The sequence below is a fragment of the Calypte anna genome, chromosome 3 (genome assembly GCF_003957555.1).
Source record: "Calypte anna isolate BGI_N300 chromosome 3, bCalAnn1_v1.p, whole genome shotgun sequence".
Classification (NCBI taxonomy): domain Eukaryota; kingdom Metazoa; phylum Chordata; class Aves; order Apodiformes; family Trochilidae; genus Calypte; species Calypte anna.
In genome coordinates this window covers 39786334-39811970 of record NC_044246.1, presented here as the reverse complement: position 1 = coordinate 39811970, position 25637 = coordinate 39786334, and the positions used below count along the sequence as shown (strand labels likewise).

Here is a 25637-nt window from a genome sequence, read left to right as displayed (position 1 = left end):
CAGCTCATTTGATGCTGTGGTTGCTGCCAGAAACTACTGCAGGCTCTTGAGCTGCTGTTGAAGAAGGCAAACCTCCCAGTGCTTAATCAGTAAATGAGAACATCTGGGGAAAATATTTTCTGTTGTTTGTCTCATGAAGTTTAAAGACAGTGTATTGTGTCTCTTCTCCTCTCTCTCACAAGACTGGGGCAGGGGTTAGTTTTGAGTTACTTAAATGTTTACAACAGTGTCCTAAATCTAGAGTTCAGGGAAAAGATTTGATGGGGATTAGTCAATGAATTTTAGCATAGCAGCTGCATTAAGTTCTGGTTATAAATAAGTGAGTAGTGGATTCCTAATACTATTCTTGTTCTCTCAAGCCTACAGAGCTTTCCCTGCTGCCAAAGGGTGGATCTGTTCTGTTCTCCAACAATAAAAAGCAGATTATTTTCCTTCTGAAAGTACCCGAAGGGGATTGCTAACACAGGTCCTCTTCACTGTGTGTCTATCATAGTGTTCCTGGTCAAATCCTGTCCCTCCTAGCAGCATGGAAAGGCTAATCCCTGGCACTGAGGGCACCCAGATTAACCCACTGCAGGATTAGGATGCTTGAGCTGTTGTTAGAAGATTAGTATATTTGGATCTCAACATTTGCTGAACTTGGCCTGAAAATGATTTCCAATGAGGTCACTGACTCTTGGGTGCCAGTTTGCCTGGTGCATTAGGAGAGGCTGGAGCTAGAGCAAGTGGCTCTGAATTAAATGGGAGCGCTGAGTGGGCAGAATGCATTTTGGATTTAAACAGGTCACTGCTGCTGATGGGGACAAAAGGCTTTGGTGTTCTGGCCCAGAGCTGCTGAGCTCCTGCCTCACTGAGTGTGGTGTTTAGGGTAGCTGTGACAGCTGTCTTGCAGTTCACGGGGGGTCAGAGGAAAGGGGTTTTTGACTGGACTCAGACTATTTTATTTTTATTTGTTCGGCTGGAAGCAAATATAACCACTACCCTGACACTAGTTTTGTTCAACTCTTTGTGCTGGTTTCCAGATGAGAGAAACACCGTTGTCCTAGATGAACTTGGACTCTTCCTTGGAGAGGAAAAGTGCATGTTAAATGTCTTTTCTGGTGCTTTGCTTTCTGGAGCTTACCGCTAATGACAGTGTGTGCCATTAAGTGGGTGAGGTGCCCACAGCTGAACTTGTCTCAGTTTCTACACAGTGTAAAATGAGTTTATTCTGAGGACAGGACCTCTACAGTGGTACCTCTAGGTAGCAAGCAATTAGCTTCCACTTTTTGAGCTGGGACTCAAACTATCTGTGCTCATCGTGTCTTTTTTCAGCTACTAGCAGGAGGATTCATGGTTTGATTTTCGTTTGTTTTTTGTGTGTATGTGTTGGTTTGTTTTGCTTTGTTTTTTAAAAAAGGGGATCTTTCTTTTGTCAGCAGGGCATTAATTCCAGCACAAAGGCTGCTCATGCTAGCTTAGCACCTTGTGAGTGCTTACACTGCTTTCCAGAGCATGGGGGAGCGATGGCAGAGCTGTGGTCCCAGTGCAACCAGTCCTGCTCTTGCGTGTGAACTGGTGCCTGAGGTGCACTGGTGCTACTAGAACACACCTTGGTGCTTCAGGGAGGGTGCATCAGGAGGAATGGGCATGGTAGAGCTCCTCTCCTTGAAAAACAGCTTTTTTCCAATTTATTTTTTTTTTTAAAGTACAAATGAGGGCTCCAAAGATAGACCCTTCTTTAAAGATTTCTTTTTGGCAATAGAGGAAGAGTATGTGTATTCCTCTTTTCAGTGGAAAACTGCCAGGGTGGTAACATAACCATTAGCTAGGAACTATTTTCCTCTTTCGTGGCCCCAATAAATACAAACTTATATTTTATTCAAAGCAGATTGTCTTGAAAAGTACTGAACACTGGCTGTGTTGTGGAATTTATTCCAATGATTTCATTCAGCACTGATCCTGCGTATCTTGATTTCAAGATGAGTGTGGATTGTATCGTGCTTCCCGCTGTGCATACAAACATCAGCAGCCCTCTCTGAAATGTATATAATTGCATTTATCGTTTGCAGGTGCTCATCTGACAATATAATTTTTCTTCTTCAACACGCCAGCAAGAATAATCAACTGAAGCCCATGTGGAAGATGTAAGTCTAAAAGTTCTTTCAGTGAAGATACACTAGAAAGGTGGGGGCTTCCATAGATGCTTGCTTTGAGTTTGATACTGGTATCTTTGAGCTGTGGCTGTCCTGAGAATTCCCACTTTTGATAATGCTGTGCAGCCTACTAAAGCAAGAGCCATTCACTGTTAATGCATTTATGAGCACTAAGTACATTCCTCTGTATTTTTCAAACGTACTTTGTGGGGAGGGATTTCTGTAGAGCTACAATGATAAAATAATCTTTAATATTTTATTCAAGACCTGTGTTGCAGCCTATTCTGCAAAAATAACCTTTGAAACCCAGAATGTGGGTCTAACTCTTCTGCCTGGCTGACTGTGGTGAGAGGACAAGGCTGCTGCTCTGGTAGCACTGTCTCCAGTTGTCACACTGAAGCAAGACATGCATTATGAAATAACCAGCAAGAACATGGGACAGCAAAGTGTGTGTTGGATCTCTCACTTGGCCAATGTTTCCAGCATGTGAAACTTGACCTTGATTTAGATTGGCGTGAACCTATCTGATGCAGCTGTGCCTGACAGGGTTGTGTAAGGTAAAGTGGTCTGTGATAAGTAAAGAATCTCAGACCACCTATTCACTGAAAGGAAACGTAGCATTTGACATCATGCTGAGGTTATTTGTACTATCTGATGAGTAAAAACATATATGCCTATATATAATGGGCCATAAATAAGACTGCATGCAGTATGGAAAGTATGTTGTAGATTTTAATGTACAACAAAGAGTGGGTCATATGATGTAAGTAATAGTTCTGCTTTCATTTCAGCCCACACCTGCTGTAACAGTGCTTATAAACTTGTAACCTGGATGAAGGCAGTTTCTAGGACATGGGGAGAGTCACTTTGTGCACATCTGGGGGACACAAAGTGAAGAAAGGAGAGGAAGTTGTTACTGCAACCACACTGACAGCTCAGACCTTGGTTTTCTTCGAGGAGGATGTTATATATGAGCAGTTCTTGTTTATGATCAGTTTGTAGAGCACAATGCAATATCTGTCTGATATGAAGTATTTATACTTAAGCCACTGGTTTCTTCATGGGAATACCTTCAAAGGGTGGACCTCAGACCTACATAGATAAGGCACAGCAGTGCTGGCTGGATGCCCTGTCCTTCCCCACAGCTGGCAAATCTATGCCATGTAGGCTTTGTACCCCCATCCAGTGGTGAAGGAAGCCCCTGGAGGTGTTCATTCCCAGCCCCATGGTGTTGCTTCGTACAAGTGAGGAGGATGGGTGGGTTTATTCCCAGCCTTTGTATGACCCCAGTCTTCTGGGGAGGCATTTCATAGTGCTAAACATTGCACTTATAGATTTGCAACTTTTCTTGCACAGCAAGTGTATGTGTAGTAAATCTTTTATTTTTATACCTCACATCTATACTCTGTTGAAAATCCCCTGATCTGGCCTCAGAGCTGGGCTTTTAAAAAATAATTCTTAAGAAGAACTCAGCTTTCAGCTCCCTTTGAGGCTATCAGAAGATCTGTAGCTGCTGACAGGATCCAGACCTTGCCTATATCCAGCTTCCCCAAGCCCAAATCCAGACCTTGAATCTCCAGCTTCCTCCAAGCCCAAATCCAGGCTGTTTCTGCAGCTACCCCTGCAAGCATCCCCTCTTTCCCAGAGGTGTGCTGCCCAGCGAAGGTTTTGGGATGCAACATTTTGCATGGGAGTGCTCAGTTTCCCACTGCAGGGCGGAGATAGGGAAACAGAAAGCAGGCAAGAGCCCTCATTAGCTTTTGTCTGCCATCAGCTTGGGATTGTGCATTGCTCTGGCTGTTACAAAATGCCCTCATTAAGCAATCGCATTTCTCTTGCGTAAGTGTTTGTTTTTGGGAGGCTTTAGCCAATCAGAGGCTGCACTTCGCAGACAAAGCATGTGTAACTGCTGTGATTTTGTTTTATTTAATTTTTTTTTTTTTTAATAATGCACTGTTATTAATCTGAAAGTTGTGTGAAATCTCTTTTGATAAAGTTGAGCGGCAGGAACTCCTCAGCGCTGATGGCAGCTGAGCTACAGCTGCAAGACGCTGCCAAAAAGCCTGCGTGGATCCCTGTGAGTAATATTTCTGATCCTTCTAGAGGATGTTTGTGGCTGGTAACTGCAGGCAGGGAAATACTGCAGACATTTATGGCCGGCACTAAATTAGAGGGAGAAAGGAGGTGAGAGGCAGTAGTGAAGCTATTGACTGGTTTTAAAATAAAGCTTTTCTCCTGGACTTCCAGGAGCAAGTATGGATTTCTTTGAAGATGTGTAATCGGGTCTCTTCCAAATATGCTAATGATAAAGAAATGGGGTGCTAGATGCCATTACAGGGTTGTCAGGAGGAAGCAAATCTGGCTTGACAGTGACATCTAGTCCAATGTACTGGTTTGGGGGGGCCAAAAGTCAATGTTCAGGGAAATAATCTTAAGAATAGAACAAATGTACAGTAATATTTCCTCTCCTGTATTTTCCTGTCTTTCAGAAATCTGCAGGTCAGTTATTTTTTGAGTCAGAAATTATGTTTTCAATAGTATAGGTGGATTTTTCTTTGCAGGTTGTGCTGATTCAGTGTATCTGTTGAAGACAACATATTGGTTTGGAATTTGGCTGACATACTTTTCACTGACAAGTGAAATTTGATTTCTTGAGTTAAGTGAGTGTTTTCATATATTTTGTTTGTTTGTTTGGTGTTTAAAAAGGTGACTTTCTGTTTAGATGGAACTGGAAAGGGAAAAAGTTTATGGATTTACAGAAAACAGGATATCCCCTCCCACTTCCTTATGATGTATCAGGATGCCACTCAGACCATGGACAAAGCCCAGAAGTATAAAACAAACCACTGAAGTGGGAAGTGGAGTTTCCAATTCAATGCTGAGCAGCTTGGGACACCTCTGTTATTATTTCTGCTAGCCCTGGGAGGCACCGAGGTGCCACTGTATAGATAAGGCAGTTTAAGTGCTGAGCTGTGAGCTGTTTAGGCTGGAGAAGAGAAGATTCCAGAGACCTTATAGAGCAGCCTTCCAGTACCTGAAGGGGCTAGAAGAAAGCTGGAGAGGGCCTTTTAACAAGAGCACATAATGGGACAGCAGCACAAGAGATAGGAGTTTTAAGCTGAAAGAGGGTAGATTTAGGTTAGATATTAGGAAGAAAGTCTTGAGTGAGAGAGTGTCGAGACACTGGCACAGGTTTCCTAGGGAGGTTTTGGATGCCTCGTGCCAAGCATACAGCAGATATCATTAGGATATCTGAACAATAATCCCATTTTTTTGCAGGGTAAAATGCACGCCATGCACAGGTTGAAGATTTTTGTGATGTTTCTGTCTCTGGCTACCTTCACAGTCATGGTGATACTGAATGCTGGAAATGCCACTGGGAAATTCAAAGGTAATGCAAGCAAACCGTTCAGATCAGTGATTTTCATGCATTATAACATTTAATGATAGAGGGTGGGATAGATCTGTTTGTTACTTCATTGCTTCTCTAAAGACACCATGTTCTGTGAAACGTGAAAGTAGCTTATGCATCTTCCAGGTCTCACAGTCAGGTGCCTTAGCCCTATCCAGTCACTCAAAATCCAAATAAATGGTCCTGTTCCTGGTGAAGCTGTATCAACCTGTGGGTGAAAGGCAGCCTTTGCATATGCTGCCCTTGTGTCCCTGGTGGAAGCTGCTCAGGCTGCTGCTGTGTATTTGTAGAATGCTTGGTTTGGACACTACCCAGCTGAAGCTGTCAGAAATGGATGTGCTTCTCTCTGTACTTTCACAGGCAACTGGCTTTTCAGGTTATGTGTAAGATGGGAGGTGCTTAGAGATCCTCACAGTGTTCCCAGAATTGCTGTCCAAACTGGATTGTTTTCATGAAGGGCATCCTCTCATTTACCTCAGATCCACCGAGGTGTGGACTAAGCCTGAAGGGAGATTGCAGGGTGAGAGAAATCCACTGTCTTTCCCCATCCTTGGTATGTAGTAACACTTTTGCCTGCAATCACATTCACCACAGGTCTGTTCAGGAGAACCCCTGGAAACATCTCTGCAGAGTACATCACTGACTTCACACCAGCTGGCTGGACTTTCCTCATCTGGAATGTCATCTATGCCTGGCAGCTTGCCTGGCTTCTCTATGCCCTGTCAGGGATCTGTCGAAGGTATTTTCCCTGCCTCCTAGGGACAGCGGCTCTTCCCTTTTCTAGCCCAGTCTCTTACCCCTTTTCCTGGGGTTTCTAGTCAGACTAAATCTGACTTAACATTCTGAAGCTCTGATGCTGAACCATATTTTAGGTTCAGCACCCAAAGCTGGGGAGCAATTTGGAGTTGTGTGTGAACTGTTCTAATGTGTGGACAAGTTACAAAGGGTAAACTCTTCTGCAGGGTTTGGTTTCCACTGACTTGTGTAGTCTGACAGAGTTATTCAGTGGCTTCACATACCCTCTGCCAGGTGCTGAGAGTTCACAGGAGCAAAATTAATGAATAACATAGGTAATGCTTCAAGTCTACTTGCTGTTAGAGATCAGAGAATTGGGAAGTCTCTTGAGTTGTTGAAGTGGACTTAAAGCTTTTCCTGGGGCTATGAGGTCATTAAGTGCCTCATGCAGTACCATGGAATATCTGTAATATTCTGTGATATCTTTTGTGGGGTAGACTTATATGGCAGCTCTTGTGTCAAGGGGGACCATGGACTGCTTAGTTTAAGTCTCATGTATTTACTGCTTTTGTGTGATTTTTAAGCAGTCATTTAGTTGATACTGGCCAAACTTGAAGGTTAAGGGAAGAATGAAGTATATGTTCTTACAACAGTGATAAAGTCCATGAATGTGCATGCACACACATATAAATTCACATATGCACCCATGCTACAATCCCATAAGCCTTTTGCCTTGGGAACTGGGCTAAAATCTAATGGCCATGCCATTCTTGCCACCACCAGTGGCTCAAGCTTTGCAGCATCTGTTGAACAGTTCTTAGTACCCACTAAATCTGTGGTGGTGCAGAGACCAGAAAGAAGTTCTCTACCATGGGACAATGTCCTAATGGGGAAAACCATGGAGACTAGTTTGTCAGAGAAGGATGCAGAGCAGAAATATGTAAGCTGAAATGTTTAACTCCTACACAGATTCCATGCTAGTATCAGGAAAATGGGATTAGGAAAACTTGGTCTATACAGGCATTGTTTTCTTTTTCCATACCTGCTTTTTCCTCACAGAAATGAATTTGGATATGTCTACATAAAGCCAGACTTGCTGCCAATACCTTTTTATGTGATGTGGATTCTGAATAATGGCCTTAATGTTGGATGGTTGTTTCTATGGGACCGAGAGTAAGTTGCCTTTTATTACAAATGCTTTCTAACATGTTCATTGTGACTATCCCAATACTTCATTTTGCACTTCTGCCTGTGCGTGAACACTTAATCAGACCAATAAAGCTCTTGCTTTATAGCAAGGCCTTGCAGAAGTTGGCCTTCATAAGAGTTTGGTATTACTATGTTTTCATCTTGCACTTGGATTGGCTGTTGAAGTCTGAGATTTCCTCAAAGCTGCTCTTCTTCTGTGATGGTTTGTTTGGTTTGTTTTTTTTTTTCCTCCAAAGGTGAGACAGAAGACACGTCTCTCTTCCTAAATACAATTAAGCTCCTTACCTTGGATTGTTTTTATACTCATGGTCACATGAAGGGCTTATAATAGCACTGCTGTCAAGAGGTGAAGAAATCAGTTGCAGTCAGGAAAATTTTGATTAACAGAGTAAAACAGCAATATGTTAAAGTGAGGGCTGCATGTAGTAATTACTTTTATTAAAGTCAGTAAAGGCCAGATGTTAAAGCTATGAATTAAGGCATTGTGACATCAACTGAAAAAGACATTTTGCACTGTGTGTGTGCATGTATTCTTTGTCCTAGATTCCTCCTCCCAGCACTGGTGTTCCTGGCAGCCCTCACTCTTACTACATGTGCTGCCCTCTTCATTTCACACCGAGCATTGAGCATCCATTCCTCCTGGTTTGTCAAGGGTCACAAAGCTGAGCTCTGGCTCATCCGTGTCCTGGTAGGTGGCATTTAGGAAGCTCTGTTGTTGGTAAATGCTACAAAAAAACCCCACAACAACAAACAAACAAGCAAAAAACCCCTCATTTGTGCTGAAGGTATCAAGAATGAAAGATTCAATGACAGAAGATGGGAAAGGGAAGATTTCTGCACTGACTTTTATCTTGTGCCTTCTGCAGGTGCACACAGGCTTAATTGCATCTTAAATGAATTCATATTGGACATCATGGGAATGATTCTGCTATATCTTTGTTTCTCCAAGCTACTATACAATGAAATTTTTAGTTATTTTTGAAAGCATAACTTGGATTTGTGCCTGAGATGGGAAGAAAAGTATTTATTTCAGAGGGAGAAGCTGTTGCTAAGGATGGGTTCTGTTGCTGTAGCTGATGGCAATATCCCTGGTATCTGACTGCAAAAAAATAATTTTTCTTATATGGGCAAGTGTATACTGCTCAAGGTTTCAAATGTAGCTGACTCCTTGAGTTCTGCCAAATTCTGGAAGGAAATTACTTTTGTTGTATCTGAGAAGAGTGGGTGTTTGCTTGGGAAACTTCATGGAGAAAGTTATAAGCATCCTCTTACTCCATCACTTCTTAATTCCCTTCTTTTGCCCTTACCTTTTGCCTCTCTCCTAGCACAAACCTGCTCTGCCCCAACCTTTTGTCCTGACCCAGGACACCTCACACTGCAGTTCTGCCCATAGCTGGTGTGTGTGCTTTAACCACCTTTGGCTCCTTTGCTGGATGTGAGTGTTCCTCAGTCAAAGTGGGTCAGCTGAAAAAGCACATTGAAGGAGCTAAGAGGGTCTCCAGTGAGGAGGGAGTATGCAAAGCTGGGAGTCTGCATGGAAAAGTTCCTACTGGAAATGTCTCTTGGCACAAATCAGAGAGCTGGCACTGTTCTTTTCCCCCTTGTATTTCAGTTCCTGAAAAAACAGTATAGTACAGGGAACTGGGAATAGCCACACTCCCCACCTTCACTCAGGCGTGACTCCAGCCCTTGATATTGCCTGCTGCAGGCTCCATGTAGCAAACGTGTGTGCTGGGAGGTTGCTGAGATTCCAAAATCTCAGCAAAGAGTTCCAAAACTCTTTGTGAGCCACTACAGCAGCCTGCAGCAGCCAGGCTGGGCAGCCAGCTCTGAGGTGTGGATGGGAAACCCTGAAAGACACTGCAGGCTTTTGTGTGGTGGCTCTCTGGGGTACCATGAGGACTCCAAGGTTGAGGGACTTTCCCTGCCACTAGGTCCAGGAGGCCTAACTGCCCCGGGACCTATGGGGTCCCAAAGGATAAAGAGGAATTGCCCTTTTTTTTTTTTTTTACTTGGTTATTGTCTTATTGCTGTGCTACGTGTCAGGTCCAGAATGGGCTGGCGCTGTACGCAACCTGGGCCGTCATCGCCACGCTGCTGAACTTTGCTGTTGTGTTGATCTACAAGTGGAACGTGTCCAATGAGAAAGCAACCACTGCTTCTCTAAGCATTCTTGTTCTTGACCTAGTACTATGGTAAGCAACCTCCTGGGTTCTCATTGAGCCTTGGCAGATCCCTTCCCCAGCTCAGAAGTCTGGACTATCTGGCCCAGTTCACTTCTAGTCTGTCCCTGTACCAACACTGGATGCAAAAGCCCCTGTTGTATATCATTGCAGATGAACAGGGGCCTGGGAGAGCTTTTCTTCCCTGACCCTCAGCAATGCCAGTTAGTGGATGCTGTGGGTCAGGAGCAGGTTGCTGTGACTTGCATGAGCCCAGCCTCCCCTGCACTTGCAAGTGAGGGCCAAAACAGAAAAAATATGAAATATGGCTTTATTTTTTTCCCTAAACTTAGGTTAGATATTTTAAAATTAATTTTCTAAATTTTGGGAAGTGAACAATATTGGTCCCTGGCCCAAACTGACCTAAAAAAAATTTATTTGTCCAATGCCTTTCAACTTTCTATGGGAAAAAAAAGTATATAGAGAAAATGCTTACTTTGGCCAATCTCTTTCTTCACAGGTTTTATCTAGAAAACTTCTTTCTTGACAAGTATGTCCGTTATAACCTCACAATCTACCCAGTTGTCATAATAGCTCTGGCTGGCAGTGCATCCAAGAACGTCTCATTTTCATCCCCAACAACAAACAGCATTTTTATAGGTGAACCTTTTAAACTGTTTCCAACTCTTGCAAAAGAAGGCTGGTAAACACTTCCACATCTTTCCTGTGTATTAGGGGCAGGAAGACAGACTTGCCTCTTGGAGAGGTTTATTTATAAAAAGCAGAAATAGGGATTTATTATGAGGCCTAATAAAAAAGGAAGGAGTAGAGCTAATAGCCCTGCCTGTGGGCTTTGGGGCTGCATTCAAACCTTGTGTTGCCTCAGGTTCACTCCCCAGTGCAATGTGTATGCCCTGCAATTTTCCATCACCCACTGGAGATCTCTGCTGGTAGCTCCATCTGACACAGGATTGGGATGAAGGCATGGGCTTCCATTTGCTCTCTGGCATTTGGGATATTGGGAGCAGCGCAGAGGTTTCTGACCCTAGGAAGGGTTGTATCTAAATTTCTTACTGCAAAACCCTGCATGTGTTCTCTTCCTACACAGCAGAGCTCAGGCTAGCCTTAACAAGTTTTTCCAGGATTATTTGGTTGCTGCAGGTCACTGTAGCAGAATTGAGTGTAGTCATCCATTGTTAAAGGGCTTAAGCTGTCTGAACACTGTACAGTCACAGCCTGGCAAAAGCTGTGCCATTGTGTGTAGTTTTATGCTGTCGTGAAAGGGACTGAGGTGAGCGAACTCTGAATTCTGCTGTGGCAATTTGGGATGTAGGGTCAGCAGAGGGGAGCAGGTTTCCACTCTTCAGCCTTCCCATTGCCATGTATCAGTGGTTAAAGATAATTTCTGGGCTGGCACCACAATCACAGCCACTCCAATACGTGTTCCCGTGTGCTGTAGTGGCAGCTGGAGCCTGGCAATGCCTAAAAGCTCACAGAAAAGGCCAGACCTTGTCTGCCAAAGGCATGAGGGCACTGGAGACTTATCTCATGATGTTTATGGCCACCAGAAACAGGAAGGTATAAGTGATCTCTGGTAGACAGCTGTGTTCCTGCAGTAAGTGCATTTCTACCAGCAAAAGTTCATTCTTAGTGGTTCAGCTTGTTTGGCTGGTAGGGCAAGAATGTACTTTTCCCAAAGTAGAGCATTTCTTTATATAGTTCAAAACTCTCTGTATTTTGTTAATGTAATGCATTTTAAATCCTGTTTCCATAAAGCTTCCCCCTTTAGACAGGCCTTGACCTGGAAGTAATGGGCAAGTTTGACTGGATAGTGCTGAAAATTCTGAACTCCACAAAACAGAACTTTGGAGGGGATAAAGGCTCCTATAAGGGGAGTGTGATGGGAATATGTGTCCCTTCTTTCCTGAGTGCCCCCTGTTCTGAGAGTTGGAGTATGACAAGAGGCACAGACTTTTACATGTGCTGACACCCTTCTGTATTTCTTTTCTAGTTGTTCTGCTGGCAATGACTTGCTTGATCTTTGCTGTTCGTCTGGGACTGGTCACACGGAGACACTTCACGAAACCACTGGAAGCATCAGAAGCTCCAGCCCCATCAGGCACAGTGTTCTGAGACCTCTGGCATGTTGTGGAAGATTCTTTCAAGGGAGAAAAAAGAATTGGGCAACTGCTGGTCCTTCCTTCCAGTACCGACTGCCTTATGCTCTTCTCTATTTCTTTCCATTCCAAATGTGGATGGTGTGTGTCTGCAAACCCATTCTTTTCCCACATTCCCTAAGATCAACTACTTACAGCCCCACCTTGAATCTGCACCCTCCTGCATTTAGTGTGACTCTGGATCAGTGCACGAAAAGGTCATTTCAGCCAAGCAGCCCTGTGCACTTCTGTGATGACTTGAGTTGTTGGCTCTCTGCTCCAGGCAGTGCAAGGAGGGCTGCTGACAGGAGCTTGGCAGGCTTGCACAGACCCTTGTTTTTACTCTCCCCTGGGTAGTTCATTTTTAAAGTGCAGCCCTACATGAGCTGTCCCTGGGAGCCAGGGTGAGCAGTGGGAGGTCTGTCACTCCTCTGGGAGCTCGGTGCTGGGTATCTGCACGCCCCTGTGGTGTGAGCAGATCCGCAGGCAGCAATTGCTCCCTTTCCTGCTTCTTGTCATCATGATGGGAACAGATACTACAGCTCTAGAGACCTACCTTTGAGGTGTCAGCTCTGATGCTTGATATCCAAAGAGGGAAGGAGGAGTGCATTAGTACTTCTGACACAGTCGAGAGCCTTCAACCCGTATCAGCTTGTGGCAGCTCTAGAAACTGAAGATGCATTCACATTATCTGGGTCTCTGCCTTACTTCTTCCTGACTTCCTTAGCTGGTAGTCACTGTGTCAGTGCCTCTGTCTGTGGACCCACAATGGTGGCAGATTTGTGCTATTCCTGCTCTGCCTGGAAGACAAATGAGATCTGGGTCAGTCAGGGAGCAGTTCCCAGAGTTGTGCGGAAGCAAGCAGTGCAGTTTGTGCTGGCTGGCTGCCTGCCAGCTGCTGGAGGATGCTTTGTAGCTTCTCTGGCAGGAGGTTAGATGTACAGATGAGATTATACTTGATCTGTAGTAAAGTCTGCTGCTTCAAAGGAATCCTGTTTTAAGAAAAAAAGTAATTATTTGAACAGGTAGAGTGAGTTCATCCTGGATCCAGTGCTTTATCATGTGCCTTTGCCACTTCTGAATTGGTACTGGGAAGCCTAAAAGTGGGTTGACTGAACTGTTGAACCACTGCCCATTTTCTGTGCCTACTTGAGAGCTGATGATGCCTCACTGGTGTCTAGAAAGTGCTTCTTCATGGCAGGTGCTTTCAGATGCTGAATATCTTGCAACACTTTTATGAAGCTAAATTCTTCTAAAATATTGTGTGCTATTGTTTACATTTAACAAAGAACAAACCCAGAACCATCTTGTAGTGGTGTTTTATTTCCAGATAATTCCCCTACTTTTCCACTAGCTGTAAATAATCTAAAATGATTGTTGTATCTCCTTCCTCACTTTTGTCCTGGGTCCTGCAGTGACCCTGGTCCCTCCCTCCCTCCCTGGGATGCTTCTGGGTGTAGCTGCTTCCACTGATCCATGCCTTCATCAACCTTAGAGGCAAAGACTTGGGTAATGCTTATACCTATGTATGACTTAAACTCCTCTGCCTAGAACCATGTTCATTCAGCTTCTGTTTTAGAAGCTCTGCCTTGCAAGAGCTCAGCCTGTGAATTCCCAGAAACCTCTCCATAAGCTGCTGCCTTTAATACAGTGGTATTAATTCCACTGGCCTGTGGATTAAGGGGTCCAGGCAGGGTGAGCAGTGGGTGTGAGGCTGCACTGCAGTTTTAAAAGTGCAGGAAGATTTTGCATCCTTCCAAGCAAGAGCTTTACAAACAGCTTCTGAGCCAGGGCAGGTAACCTACCTTTCCACAGGATATTAAATAAAGCCTTCAGGGGCTTTCTTGGTGTCTGTACCTGATGTCTGTACTGGCCAAATAACTAGAAACTACACCATGGGATACAATTAATGTGTTAATTAGCAAGGGACAGTAACCAGGACTCCTGCAGAAGGAAGTTATGTCTCTCAGCCTCTTGAAGGACTCTCTTAAGAGCTGTAGCATAAAAGGCAGTGTCCTCTTATAGGTGATTAAAGCTGGGAAAGAGAGGAGTTGTTTCTGTCCTGGAAGGGAGGTTGGTGGTGACATGTGTTATTAGACCTGGGCTGAATAATGTAGTCATTAAAAACTAGTTTGATGTGGATGGTTATTTAGGATGCTAAATGAGAAGGCTGATGGGGGAAAAGCTCTTGTGAAACTGAAAGCAGACAGTGCCAGTGATGGGTGAAATTCATTGTAGTGGTGATGAGGTGCCACAGCAGCACCCAGTTAATCCTCTGCAGACCTCCCTGCAAGAAAGTCCCTGGCAACTGTCCTGAAATGATTAGGCTGAGCTGGTCCCTAGCCCTCATTTGGCCACCCACAAGTAAGCTCCTGGTCCCCAAAACCCACTTCAAGCAGTATTTTTCTGGAGCTAGAACAGGCAGAGATTTCCATAGCTGTCTCAGCGTGCAGAGCTTCAGAGCCATCTTTGGGAAAAGTGGCTTTTCTTGCATCTGCAGCAGGAATGTGAGCCTAAAAATATTCTGCCTGCCCCTTTTTCAAGCTGGAGTAGGCAGAAACCAATGAAAAGTAAGTGTGAACCTTCCTCTTCCAGCCTTGGAGCTAAAGATAAGTCTCAAGGCTATTTTTAAAGGGTTATATGCTTTGGTTTGGGTTGTTTTGGTTTTTTTGGTTGATTGGTTTGGTTTTTGGGTTTTTTTTAAATGAGTTGTTTTCAAAAGCCACTGGTAGGCAGGTCTATCCATGAGAGATTTCTCTTTCAGAAAAGCTGTATTTCATGAAGCTGGGAACCTGCCAATTTTTAGTAAAAATAATCACTCCAGCCTTTGTTTCCATGAGTGATTTAGGATTTGGGTGAATTTTCCTGGCTTTAAAATTTCTTGGAAAGCTGGTGGCCTTTAGAACCCAAAGCCTGAAAACTTAATTTTGTTTCTGAAAAGGTGATGCAGGGCCCTGGCAAATGCTTGGAGGTCTTTTAGCCCAGCCTGTGATGTGACCCAAGTCCCCTGGGCTTGCTCACCTCCCTGTGGCTCTGGAAGATGGATGGGGCTGGTAAATCTGGGCATGATGTGGTTGCTAGGACCTTGTTTTTAATACCAAAAAACTGGGTTTATGCTTGTCATCTGAAAGGATTTGCTCTGTAGCTAAATGGGGGGATAGGGAAAAAGGAGGGTGATCTGTAAACCACCATGGAGTGGAGAACCCCAGTGCTGAGTAAAGCAGGGCTGCTCCCTTCCCCAAGCTGGGGTCAGTTCCTGGCTGTCTCCCTCCTGCTGTATGCCTGGCAGAATCCATCCAGGATTGAACTACCAGTTTAGCAGCAGTTTCTCCAGAGGTCTGTATCAGCTGGGCTGACAGCTGCTGAAGCCAGGAGGCAGCTGTTTTCTGAAAAAGTTCCTGGGAAAATCTGATTTGAAAGAATGTTGCACGGAAGGAGTTGTGGGTCAGGGAAAATACGCATTTGAGCTATGAGAGCAAATGTGTTAATTCAAAAGAAATTTTTTTAAAATTAAAAGCTTATAAGGCCCTGGATCAGGCTCTCATTACAGCCCATTCAGCTCCCAGAGAAAAATGTGCCTCATTTCTGGGATTAGTCTCATCTAGCTCCTCCTCAGCCACTGTGAGAGTAGAGGAGATGCTGAGATCAGGGCAGTGGCATCACAGTCTGGGAGTTGCTCCCCAGAACCCATCTTCCCTGCAGCCTTGGGGCACTGCCTTCCCCTCTTAAAATTCTTGCCTGTGGAGCTCAGGCAGAGTGCAAGCAGGAGGATTTCCTGCTGGGATCCCAAAAATCAGAGCATCCAGGCGGGGGAGATGATGTGTTGCAACCTAATTTGTTCTTGGCTTGACGCTACCCTTGGTACTAATTACATTATATTAAAGCATCCGTGAAAAGGAATAGTAAGTAAATAACATTGAACCTGCTGAAGAGATGTTACACCACAGTGCAAAGCACTGAAGCAGAGAGCAGGATTGCCTTTCGTCTGCAATTTGGAGCAATTTTGCAAACCCATTGCTCAGTTGCAGCCAGGGGCAATGGGTGCAGTGAGATGTGGGCAGCTGTGCTGAGATACGGGCACAAGCGGCACCAGCAACATGGGCAGTCACCACCAGCAAAACACAGATGAGACTCTTTCTGGTGCTTTGTCACTTTTCAAGGTATCTCAAAGGGGGAGTGTCAGCCTTGGAGAGGAAACACAAAGGAGACCGGCTGGAAATGTGGTGCCCCAAAGATTTGTCCTGTGAAGCTGGAGCAAATCCAGCCCTCGCTGGCTTCACCTCCATTTACTTATCTGTAAAGCAGTGATGAACAGGGAAAGTTTCTCCATGGAGGACTGTGAAGATCTGCAGATAAAAGTGCTGGAAACATACGGCGATGATTAAAGGCATCAGCACCCTTTGCTATGCATGCAGTCTAAACATGCTCAGGCCAGAGCTCAGGCTCTTTGAAACTGTTAGATGTTTTCAGGCTCAAGATTTCTTTTATCTACACAGAGCCAGGACAGCCCCATGTCAGAACATTTGCTCAGTTCCCTTTGTCAAAGGCGTCTCAGCAGAGAGTTATGGGCTTGGGTGGGACTCATGCATGGGCTGAACATGTGGGAAAAAATGCTGGAGCAGCCCAAGAGCTTGACCCTGTTCCCAGCAGAGCCAGGATACCAGCCAGAGCATGCTTCAGCCCCTGCCTTGATGGGCATTCCCCACTGGAATCTTTGACTCAAACCCCTCAAATAGCCACACAAGGATGCTGTGTTTTCTCCCTCCTCTTTGGGAAGAAAGTGGCTTCAGAAACCTTTGGCTGGGCAGCTGGTAAAATGTGATGTTTAACCAACCAAAAAGTGATGTTGCCCTCTGGGGATGAGACCGATTGGGGCTGGGGAGCACTGGAAGTGACAGTAACATTAGCTGTTAACTTGGTTTGTCTCAGTGTTGTTCTAATAAAAACCTGACCTTAAAAAAAAAAAAGAAAAAAAAAAAAAAAGGAGGCCATTACTGGAAAGTATTAAGCTTAAGTGACCCATGACACACATTATTTTCATCCAAGAGAGAAAAAAAAGCGTCTGTGTTTGTGCCTGTGGTTGCTGCTGCTTTCCCTGGTGACAACGCATGTTTTGCCATGTATTCTGTAGGAACAGAATAAAGGAATCATTGAATAAAGGAATCATTTGTCCCAGGGCTGAAAGAAGAGCAGAGGAATCAAGCAGAGACGTCCAAGAGCTGTGCCAGAGTGGCATGGCAGCCAGATCCTGGGCTTCCTCCCCACAATGCTTTACTTTAATCCAATTAAAAATAGCATAGAGAAAACATCAGTGTGCTGTCATTCCTTTGGGCCATGGTACCTGCCCAAAATGCAGCCTCCTGGGAGACTGACTCCACGTCTCCTCATTAGGGGGCACTTTTCTGCCTGCAAATGTGTTTCTGCCCCATCCTACTACCCTTGGCATGTAAAAGTTCCCACCAGCCACATCAACAGACTTGTCCATCAGACAAAAGCTCATCCCAGACACCTTAAAAGAACACTAGAAATCGTGAGGAGACGCCCACTGAATCCCTGATAACAGCAGCTGGGGCAAAGTTGTGATCCTTTTCCAACATGCTCATATTTTCTATCCTTGTGAACTGGGAGTGCTGGAAGAGCGAAGCCTGGTGGGATTTGTGGGTATGTCCTGGCAGGGTCAGGAGATGGTCACCCCCATAGTCACCGTGTAGCCATCAGCTGGGTCTGTGGGAGCCAGAGCTTGGGGGGCTTGGGAGGTCCTTGTGGTCTGCAAGGTCTTTGGAAGAACAGGATTGTCTCTGTTAGCAGAAGGGTTGCATAGCTTTTCACTAGGAGCTTGGGAACAGAGCAGTTATGTACTCAAGTAAGCAGTCATGCACAAGTTGATCAGACACCCGTGCATGGACTAAATGGGTGCCCATGCATGACTTAAGTGGGTGCTACGGTGGGTGTGAGTTGGGCACTAATGCATCAAGTCCTTAAGCACCTGGGTATGAATTAATGGGTTGCTTGTGCTTGAGTTGTTTGGGTGCTCATGCATGAATTGATGGTGTGCTTATGCATTAACTATCTGGGCCCTTGTGCATAAATTAATTGGGCTCTCATGCAGGGATTAAACAGATGCTCATGCATGAACTTCTAGAGCACTCATGCATAAATTAAGGGAGCCCTTGTGCAAAGCCTAATTGTCAGTTCTCAGGTGAGGACAGCAAACCCTGCAGTTCATGCCTGGTAACACCACTGGCTAGACTGGCTTAGGGCTGCCTGTGTCTACCACCATCCACTGAGCGAGTAGAGATGCTGCATGGGGCATTATTGTCTGACTGTTCCTTGATACCCTTTAAAGGCCCTACACAGCAGTGATGCTGTGGACATTTCTACTCCTACAGCAAAGTATCACCAAACCATTCTCTGATTCTCTAATTATCAGTTGCATGTTATCAGCATGTATAGGGAGGAGCCAAAGGAAAGCAAACAGCCATCCTAAAAATGCCCATGACATGGTGATGGCAGCAGTTTATGTTGCTGAGCTGTCTTGGTGATCTGGCGCAGTTGCTCAACCCTGTGTCCCCTTTATGGGACACCAGCCCTGCTTACCATCTAGTTTTCTGCCTGCAAACCTTTCCCCAAGGCTCCCCCCAAGGGCATAAGCCAAGCAGAGATTTTGCTGCCTGATAAGTGTGCAGATCTTAAGCAGACAGGAATTGCAATCTGGGTGCTGGGGTGCGAGCCCCAAGGATCACCACACCGAGCCTGGGTTAAAATCTTGCCAGGTTTTAATCTGCCACTTGCAACTTTAACGTAGACACCGACTCATGGGTGCAGAGACCTTGCTGCAGTCAGTAGACATGATTCCAAGTGGCGTGATGGTGCAATGAGATGGGAACATTTTTTGGTATTAATGAGTCCTTATATGTTTCATGTCTGTTAAATGGGAGGAAACGAGAAGCATGAGGTGTCCAGGGGCTGGCTCATACCAGCCCTGGCACTACATGAAACTCAAGTGCTGGTGAGATGAATTTTAGCCCCACCTGAAACCTCCATCACTAAGTTAAAAAGTGCTTTCCTCCCACTCACCTCAGGGGAGGCAGATGTCTTGGGGGGTTGGGCAGGCAGCAGTGCTGCCAAACCTTCACTGGCTCAGCTGAGCCGATGGGACTGTTTGATGCCTTGAGGCAGGGAAACAACTCACAGGAAGCCTTGGACCTGGGGCTTTCACACCAGGAAAGAACTAGAGCTTCTTACAGGCTTTCCCTGCAATATTGCCTTTGATGTGCAGAGCAGAGAAGCCCAGTGGGGGAAAGGAGCTTCTACTTCTCACCCTCTTCCACTGTTCAGATAGAGAAGCAGTTAATCCTCTAGGAAGACACAAGACTTGGTACAAAGGGTTTGGTTATCTTCCTCACCATCCCCAGCAGCCTCCTGAAGGCTGCTTCCTTGTTACTCATATCCTCACACCCTTCTGTAGTCCTCTTGATCTTCAGCCACCTCTCAGAAGGCAAATGATGCCAGCACACTGCCTTTCACAGCATGGGGATGGAGATGGCCAGGGACATGACTTCAACTCAGCTGGTGGAACGAGGGATTTATTTCTTTTTTCTTCCTTTTTCCCTCCTCTGATAGAAAGGCAGCTCTCTTCCTCAACTGTTACAGGATCTCCAGTCTCCATAAACCACAAACCAAAGCAATTGATTTGGTCTTCAGCTTCTGGAACAACACTTACTGCTGCTGATTGCTGCAAGCAGCACCTTCAGTGGACATTATCAATGCTCCACAGATGGGCTCTGCACTGGATACCAGGATCTGCTCTGGGCTGAACTTATTGGCTGGACAAGGCCAGGTGAGATCACTGCCCCTAACTCTGACTGTGGTTCCCAAGCTTTGTTTGCTAATTTCTCTGTATGGCCAGGAAATTTTTTTTTTTAGGATGCTTGGACACTGCCAAGGCTTGAAGGGAGAGAGAGACCTGGTCAACCAAGGAAAAATCTGGGACCTGTTGCCTCTGAAGAAAGACCTACCTGAAACCATAGAGAAACAACCTCATTCCCCTGTGGCAGCAATGCCTGCTTCAGATCCAGCTTGAGATGCCTTTAAGGCTGGGCACAATTCTTTTGTTAAATAGAAATCATGCTAACAAAGGCTGGGAGGGTGGCAGTGCCCAAAAGCTCCACGTCTGAGGAAAGGACTGGCTTTTGACTCTTGCAAAGCCCATCTGCTTGCTCAAGCTTTCCCAGCCAGGGTGTGTAGAGCAATAAAGAGCCTCTTGAAAGCTCTTGACAGCCTGTCAAAGGAGACATTTTGCACTGTGTATGCTGAAAGTATCCAGGGCATGGAGAACAGGCAGCCACTCCAGGGGTTTTATCCTGCAAAACTGACTTTCAGAACAGACTTGGTGTTGGGCAGCCTTTTTTATCTTCCCCACAAGGGGCTTGAACGGGCTTCAAAAAGGGCAACAAATGCAAAAACATTGACTCGTGGGTCAGAGGCTTCAAAACAAGGACACCCCCCCCCCCCACCTTGGCAAAGGAAACGCAGGAAATGGCAACCAGGAAAACAAACAAACAAACAAAACCCCAAACAAAACAAAACAATAAAACTCCATCCCCCTTGTTATTTAAACCTTGAAAATCTTTTTTCCACCCAAAGCAGCTCCATCTCCATTGCTGGGTATCTCTGAGGCACAGTCAGAAAGCTTCTCCACTTCCATGCTTTACATAAACACATCACATTCCCTGTCAAAGGGCGATAAACACACTCTAAGTGTGTTTATCTCTTGGCTGACTAAGCTCTTGTGTTTAAGAGCTTAGTTTGCTGAGCTTGACAAAGGCTTCTTCCCTCCTGGTGTCCCAGTCAGTCGGTTTGCCAGGATGATGCCAGGAGGGTGCTGGAGAGTGTCTGGTGCTTTACAGGGACAAGAGCCTCTCATCCAGCTCACTTAGTGCTTCAGGTCTCTGCAGCTCTAGGGTCCTGGGGTGAGGCACCAGGGGCTGTGTTTAGTTTGATACCACACCTGGCCTGAGCCCATGGCTTCAGCTGGTGGAAGGAGGGCTGGCTGGAGCTCACAATCGAATTTTGAAGGGGGTGGGGGGGAAGACAAGGAGACACAAGCACTCTGTTCCTCTGCTGTGACCAGAGGTGCTGAAGGTTCCAAGACACTTGGAAGCTGTTGCCCACAAAGTGTGTGCCCACAGTCATGGTTGGGGGGAGCAGTAAAATTGTCCTCTCTCAGATGGGTCCAGTCCCGGGACAAGTTTGCACATCCTCTGCCAGGACATGACTCCTCCGTGGAGGGGAAATCCATGCAGAAGAGGATTTTCCAAGCAGGGGATAAATGGCCTTTGCTGTCTCTGCTCAATCTCCCCTTCCTTTAAGCATTTCCTAGTGTTTTGAAAAGCATCCTGAGAGATGAAGGCTTCTCCAAACCCCAGTGTTACCACGCAGCATGCTTTTCCTCTGCAGTAAAAAGCCTCTGAAGAGCCCTTTTTCCTCCCACCCGAGTCTACAGCCGAAAATGCAACACAGGAGAATGAGGCTCTGCCTGCGCAGGGGTTTCCAAGGGAGGGTGCAGAGCACCATCTAGTGAAGGTCAGAGAGGAAGCCATCAGCTCCGAACCCCGTGCGGAGCTACTTGGGAACATCAGGATGCCGCCTGTGCCTGTCTTCCCTCATGATTTTCATGGGAGAAACTGGTCCCAGCAGCAGAAGAGGTGGAAATCAGAAGGGAGCACAGCTTTTTGTGGCTCCTCTTTTTCTAGCTTTCTCCTGCCCTCACACAGGAGACCATTTCAAAGTTTTGCTTGACTCCTACAGTGTCTCCTCTGGCTCTGCCATAGCTGAGTAGAGTTTTTTCTGAAAGGGCCTGCAAGGAGTTCCAGCTTTACCTCTTGTGCTTAGACCTTGAACAGTAGGGGAGGTTTTGTTCTCTGAGATCCTAAAAACACTCAGACAGCCCAACTACTCTGCTCTTTATTGATGCATGACCTCTCTTTACCTGTGACTTTGGCCTGAGCAGCTGGAGAGCTGAGGTCCCCTTGTAAAGGCTGTGAGATGCTGCAGACCTGCCACCTGTAGTCACTCTAATTAAAATCTGAAGAGTGAGTCAACATACCTTTTTTTTTTTTCCTTTTTCTTTTTTTTCTTTTTTTTTTTTTTTTTTTTTGGGACATGTTTGAATTATCGCGTTGCCTTGGGAAGTTTGTACCGTCATGAAGGGTTTTAGCAACAAAACATGAGCTTTATGATCACCCTGTATGATAAAATATCTCAGAGGGTTGTCAAGCAGGTTTAGTAGAAGGTGAAAACACCTTTTGTTGCAAGAGCAGCCACAGATGTCTGAGGACAAGTCTGTAAGGGTAAACCACTGCCATCTCTCCCAGCTAGGAGAGGTTTCTGGCTGAGTCATCCTCCAAGGCTGCTCTTTCATGGTAGCCCAGCACTGCTTTGATGATGAGCTTATGCTCTTGTCTGAAAGCAGGTAGGATGTCTGAAATTCATGTTAGGATGTGTCTTCTGTTGGTAGTGCCCACTCTGTGTCTAGTTGCCCATCTAAGCCTTCCTCCCCCAGAGGTGCAGGTCTGTTGTCTTTAGACATCTCCTGGCTGTATCTGTGCTTCTCTGACCTCAGCACATGGTGTTCTGCCTTAAATCATCCCAAACCCCAACAGGTTCTCAAACCATGCATTCAGCTCTGCCTACAGCAATGAAACAGTCACTTCCAACACTCCTCTCCCCAAATCCCTCTTGGCTTAAGCAATCAATGTAAAAACCCTTCTCACAAGCCTTGGTGATGCATGGGCCCCAACTACTTCACCTTGAAGGTTTCTGCCATCTCTGGCTGACCAGAAGCACCATGGCACCAGTGCTGTCAGCTGCCATAAAGGACAGACCTACAGTTTCTTCCTTGTGCAGCTCCAAGGCCTTTTGGTAGCTGGGCTCTGTGCTGGCAGATACCAAGTCTGGAGGCAGAGCTGGGGACACGCTGGTTCTCTGACCCTGCCATTCCTTCTCGGCAGAGCTGAAGATGGTCACATTGACTCGGGGCAATTTGGGGATGCTTTTAACACCACCCTACTCAAAGCAGGATCTCAGGAAAAGAAAGGACTGTGTCCTGGTGTCCCATCCCATCCTCTTCCTGAGGCACTTGCTGGCTGTGCAAAACCCTCTAGAGGGAGCCCCAATCCCAGACATCCCTGGCCAAGGTCCCACAGGGCCACAAAGATGCTTTGTGGGTGTCCAGATAAAGGTTTTGTGGGAATTTTGTTGTTTTGGTTTGTTGTGTTGGTTTTGGTTGGGTTTCTGTTTGCTTGTTTTTTGTTGTTTGTCTGTTTGGTTGGTTGGGTTTTTTTAAGTTTCCACATTGCCTTAATGGCCTCACCAGCCACAGTTATGGGCTCACTTTCCCTCCTTGAACATTTCTGCAGATTCCTGCCTCCCCAGATGCCTCTCCACCCACCTTCAGCATCTCTCTCTCTCTCAGACCTCACTGAAAGTGGGGCGAAATCTTCTGTGGGGGGACATTGCTCTTGCACAGACAAATCTCCTCCCATGGTGTCCTCCAAGGACATTGCAGTTATGGAGGGCTGGCACCATACTGCCCTGGCCCCAGAAGCCACCCATGGTAGTTGCAGCATCTTCAGCAATCCACTGGGTGCTGCTGGGTGTGCAAAGCCCCCCAGAATTCATCAGACCATGGGGACCCTTTTGCATTCCAGGTCTTTGCTCACCAGGCCATTCTTTTAGCCTGCATGGCAATGGGCCACCCAAAACCTAATTTCCAAGCACAGAGGGGCAAAGAAAATTTCTCCTGTCTTGAAGGTAATGGGATGGAGCTCAAGCTTTCTGACTCCAGAGCCCCTGGATGCAACAAGACCTCTGTAGAGGCCCACCAGCTCTCTCCCATGAGCAACATCCACAGTTGCCAGTTGTGAAAAAAATGCCCTTTTTCCTTGCTCACTGGCCACTTATGTAGTGAAATGAGGCAACCAGGGGCCACTAATTCCCAGGGAGTGGCATGAGCTTGTGTTAAGCCCACCTGTGCCTAATTAGGGTAGGCCCCCCGCACCCCGTTTATTGGCCCCCTAATCCTGCTCATGCTCAGTGGGGGCCCACCCTAATCAGGCACAGGTGGGCTTGACACAAGCTCATGCCACTCCCTGGGAATTAGTGGCACCTGGTTGCCTCATTTCACTACACACTTAGTTGAAGTCCTGTGTCAAAAGCTTTTCTCTGCTGCATGTCCTTCCCCTCCTGGGCCCAGCAGCATACTGCATGATCTCCTCTGCACTGCTTAAAGGTGGGGGTTTTCCCCTGGGGCCTTGTTCTGCCTCTAAAGAGTTGCAATCTGTTATGTGATGTTTTCACTTCAGGGAGAGCATAGGAACAACGTAAATCCCATTAAGGTAAAATTGCATTTTCTAAGTGTTCATGTTTTTTCCCTTTCCCCTCCCTGCCTCCAAGGTGTCCAGGATCCTCTCTGGAAGGAAGCATGCTCCTGTGCAAGTCCTGACCTGCAGAAAGGCTGAGCTAAACATGCTTCTTGTAAGCCATACCCCTCCTCAGGGCTCCCCTATGGCCAGAGAAAGAGAAAAGGGGGGTGCAAAGCCCACCCCATGCTTCTTGGGATGTCATCCTTGCTAGCTGCTTACTTGCTTGCAATAGCCAGGAGATCCAGCTTTAAAAGCTGGATGCTGTTGTATATTTTTGGGAAGGAGGACAGATGAGGAGCACTCTGGATGCTGTGCAACCAGTCCCATGCAGTTCAGCTTGCTCAGATTAATTCCCACCAGCTGGCGTGGGGTAGTACATGACACACATGCACTGCAGAGCAAACATGCTTGTCATGTCTGTGTGCTTGTTCCAACTGAGGATGCCATTGAAGCCATAAAGACTTTAAAGCCATTAAATCTTCAATCTTGCAGATTCTTGAAGCTAGTGGTTGGGGTCTTTTTTGCCTGTGGTCAGGCTTCCCACGATAACATCTATTGGCAGCTCTGTCCTAACTTGCGTTTGTCTACTTCGTGCTAGGGCTGGTCCACAGAAGGAAGGGGGGCCACAGCTTTGCAGAAATGATGGTCCTCACCCTGCATTTCAATGCCGAAGTTAGAGGCTGCACACGGCAGAGGTGTCAGGGAAGGATGCTGCAGCAATTGACATGGAAAACTCTCCAGCAAGCAGGAGATACGACTCCTTTCTCATGTCAGAGAGGGATTCGGGGCATTTTGGGGTAGCGGACATCCTTTTTGATATTTATAGCTCTTGGCACAGCAGGGCCCTGGCCCATGGATGGTTATTAGTGAGCTGCACAGTGCTCCTGTGCGAGGAGTACGGCTTTGTTTTCCTTACAGAAAGGGGCCCTGCAGATCCCAGCACAGTGGCTGCATTCCCAGCCCATGCTGACAGCCAGCCCCGGGCAAGCAGGAGTGAGCTTCCCACGGCAAGTTGCTGGGGAATAGTGAGGACTGGCCATTTGTCCCTGCCTGGCAGGCAGAGCATGGTGTGTGAAAAAGGATGCTCTGAATGCTGGGTTTCCAGCCACTGCCCACCCCTGGGCTGCTCACTCCACTCAGTGATGGATCGTCATGGGTCACTTTAGCTCTTAGGCAGGAGCTGGTCCCATCCGGGTGTTCAGCCAAGAGCTATCATGAGTAGTTTCAAGCAGAAATCTCTAGGCATTCCCCTTTTTAGCATGATTGAGAGAGGGCTCACAAAGGCTTCTTTAGCTGTCCTGGCTGCTTCTTGCATTGGCTTCACCTTTTAACGAGTAAGTGCAAACAGGAGGTCCCACAGGTGATGCTGTGTCTAATGGTATCCTGAGGGAAATATCCAGGGC

The 25637-nt window shown here is 46.2% G+C and overlaps 1 protein-coding gene across 1 annotated transcript; it reads left to right on the top strand.

The window, feature by feature from the left end:
* Window positions 1-4141: 4141 nt before the first annotated feature.
* LOC103538593 lies at window positions 4142-12787 on the top strand. Its single transcript, XM_008504998.2, has 9 exons — window positions 4142-4212; window positions 4697-4795; window positions 5415-5526; window positions 6142-6286; window positions 7342-7455; window positions 8035-8179; window positions 9538-9686; window positions 10174-10313; window positions 11665-12787. The coding sequence occupies exons 3-9, from the start codon at window positions 5421-5423 to the stop codon at window positions 11784-11786; spliced, it is 921 nt and encodes a 306-aa protein (XP_008503220.2). The 5' UTR covers window positions 4142-4212; window positions 4697-4795; window positions 5415-5420; the 3' UTR covers window positions 11787-12787.
* The last annotated feature ends 12850 nt before the right edge of the window (window positions 12788-25637 follow it).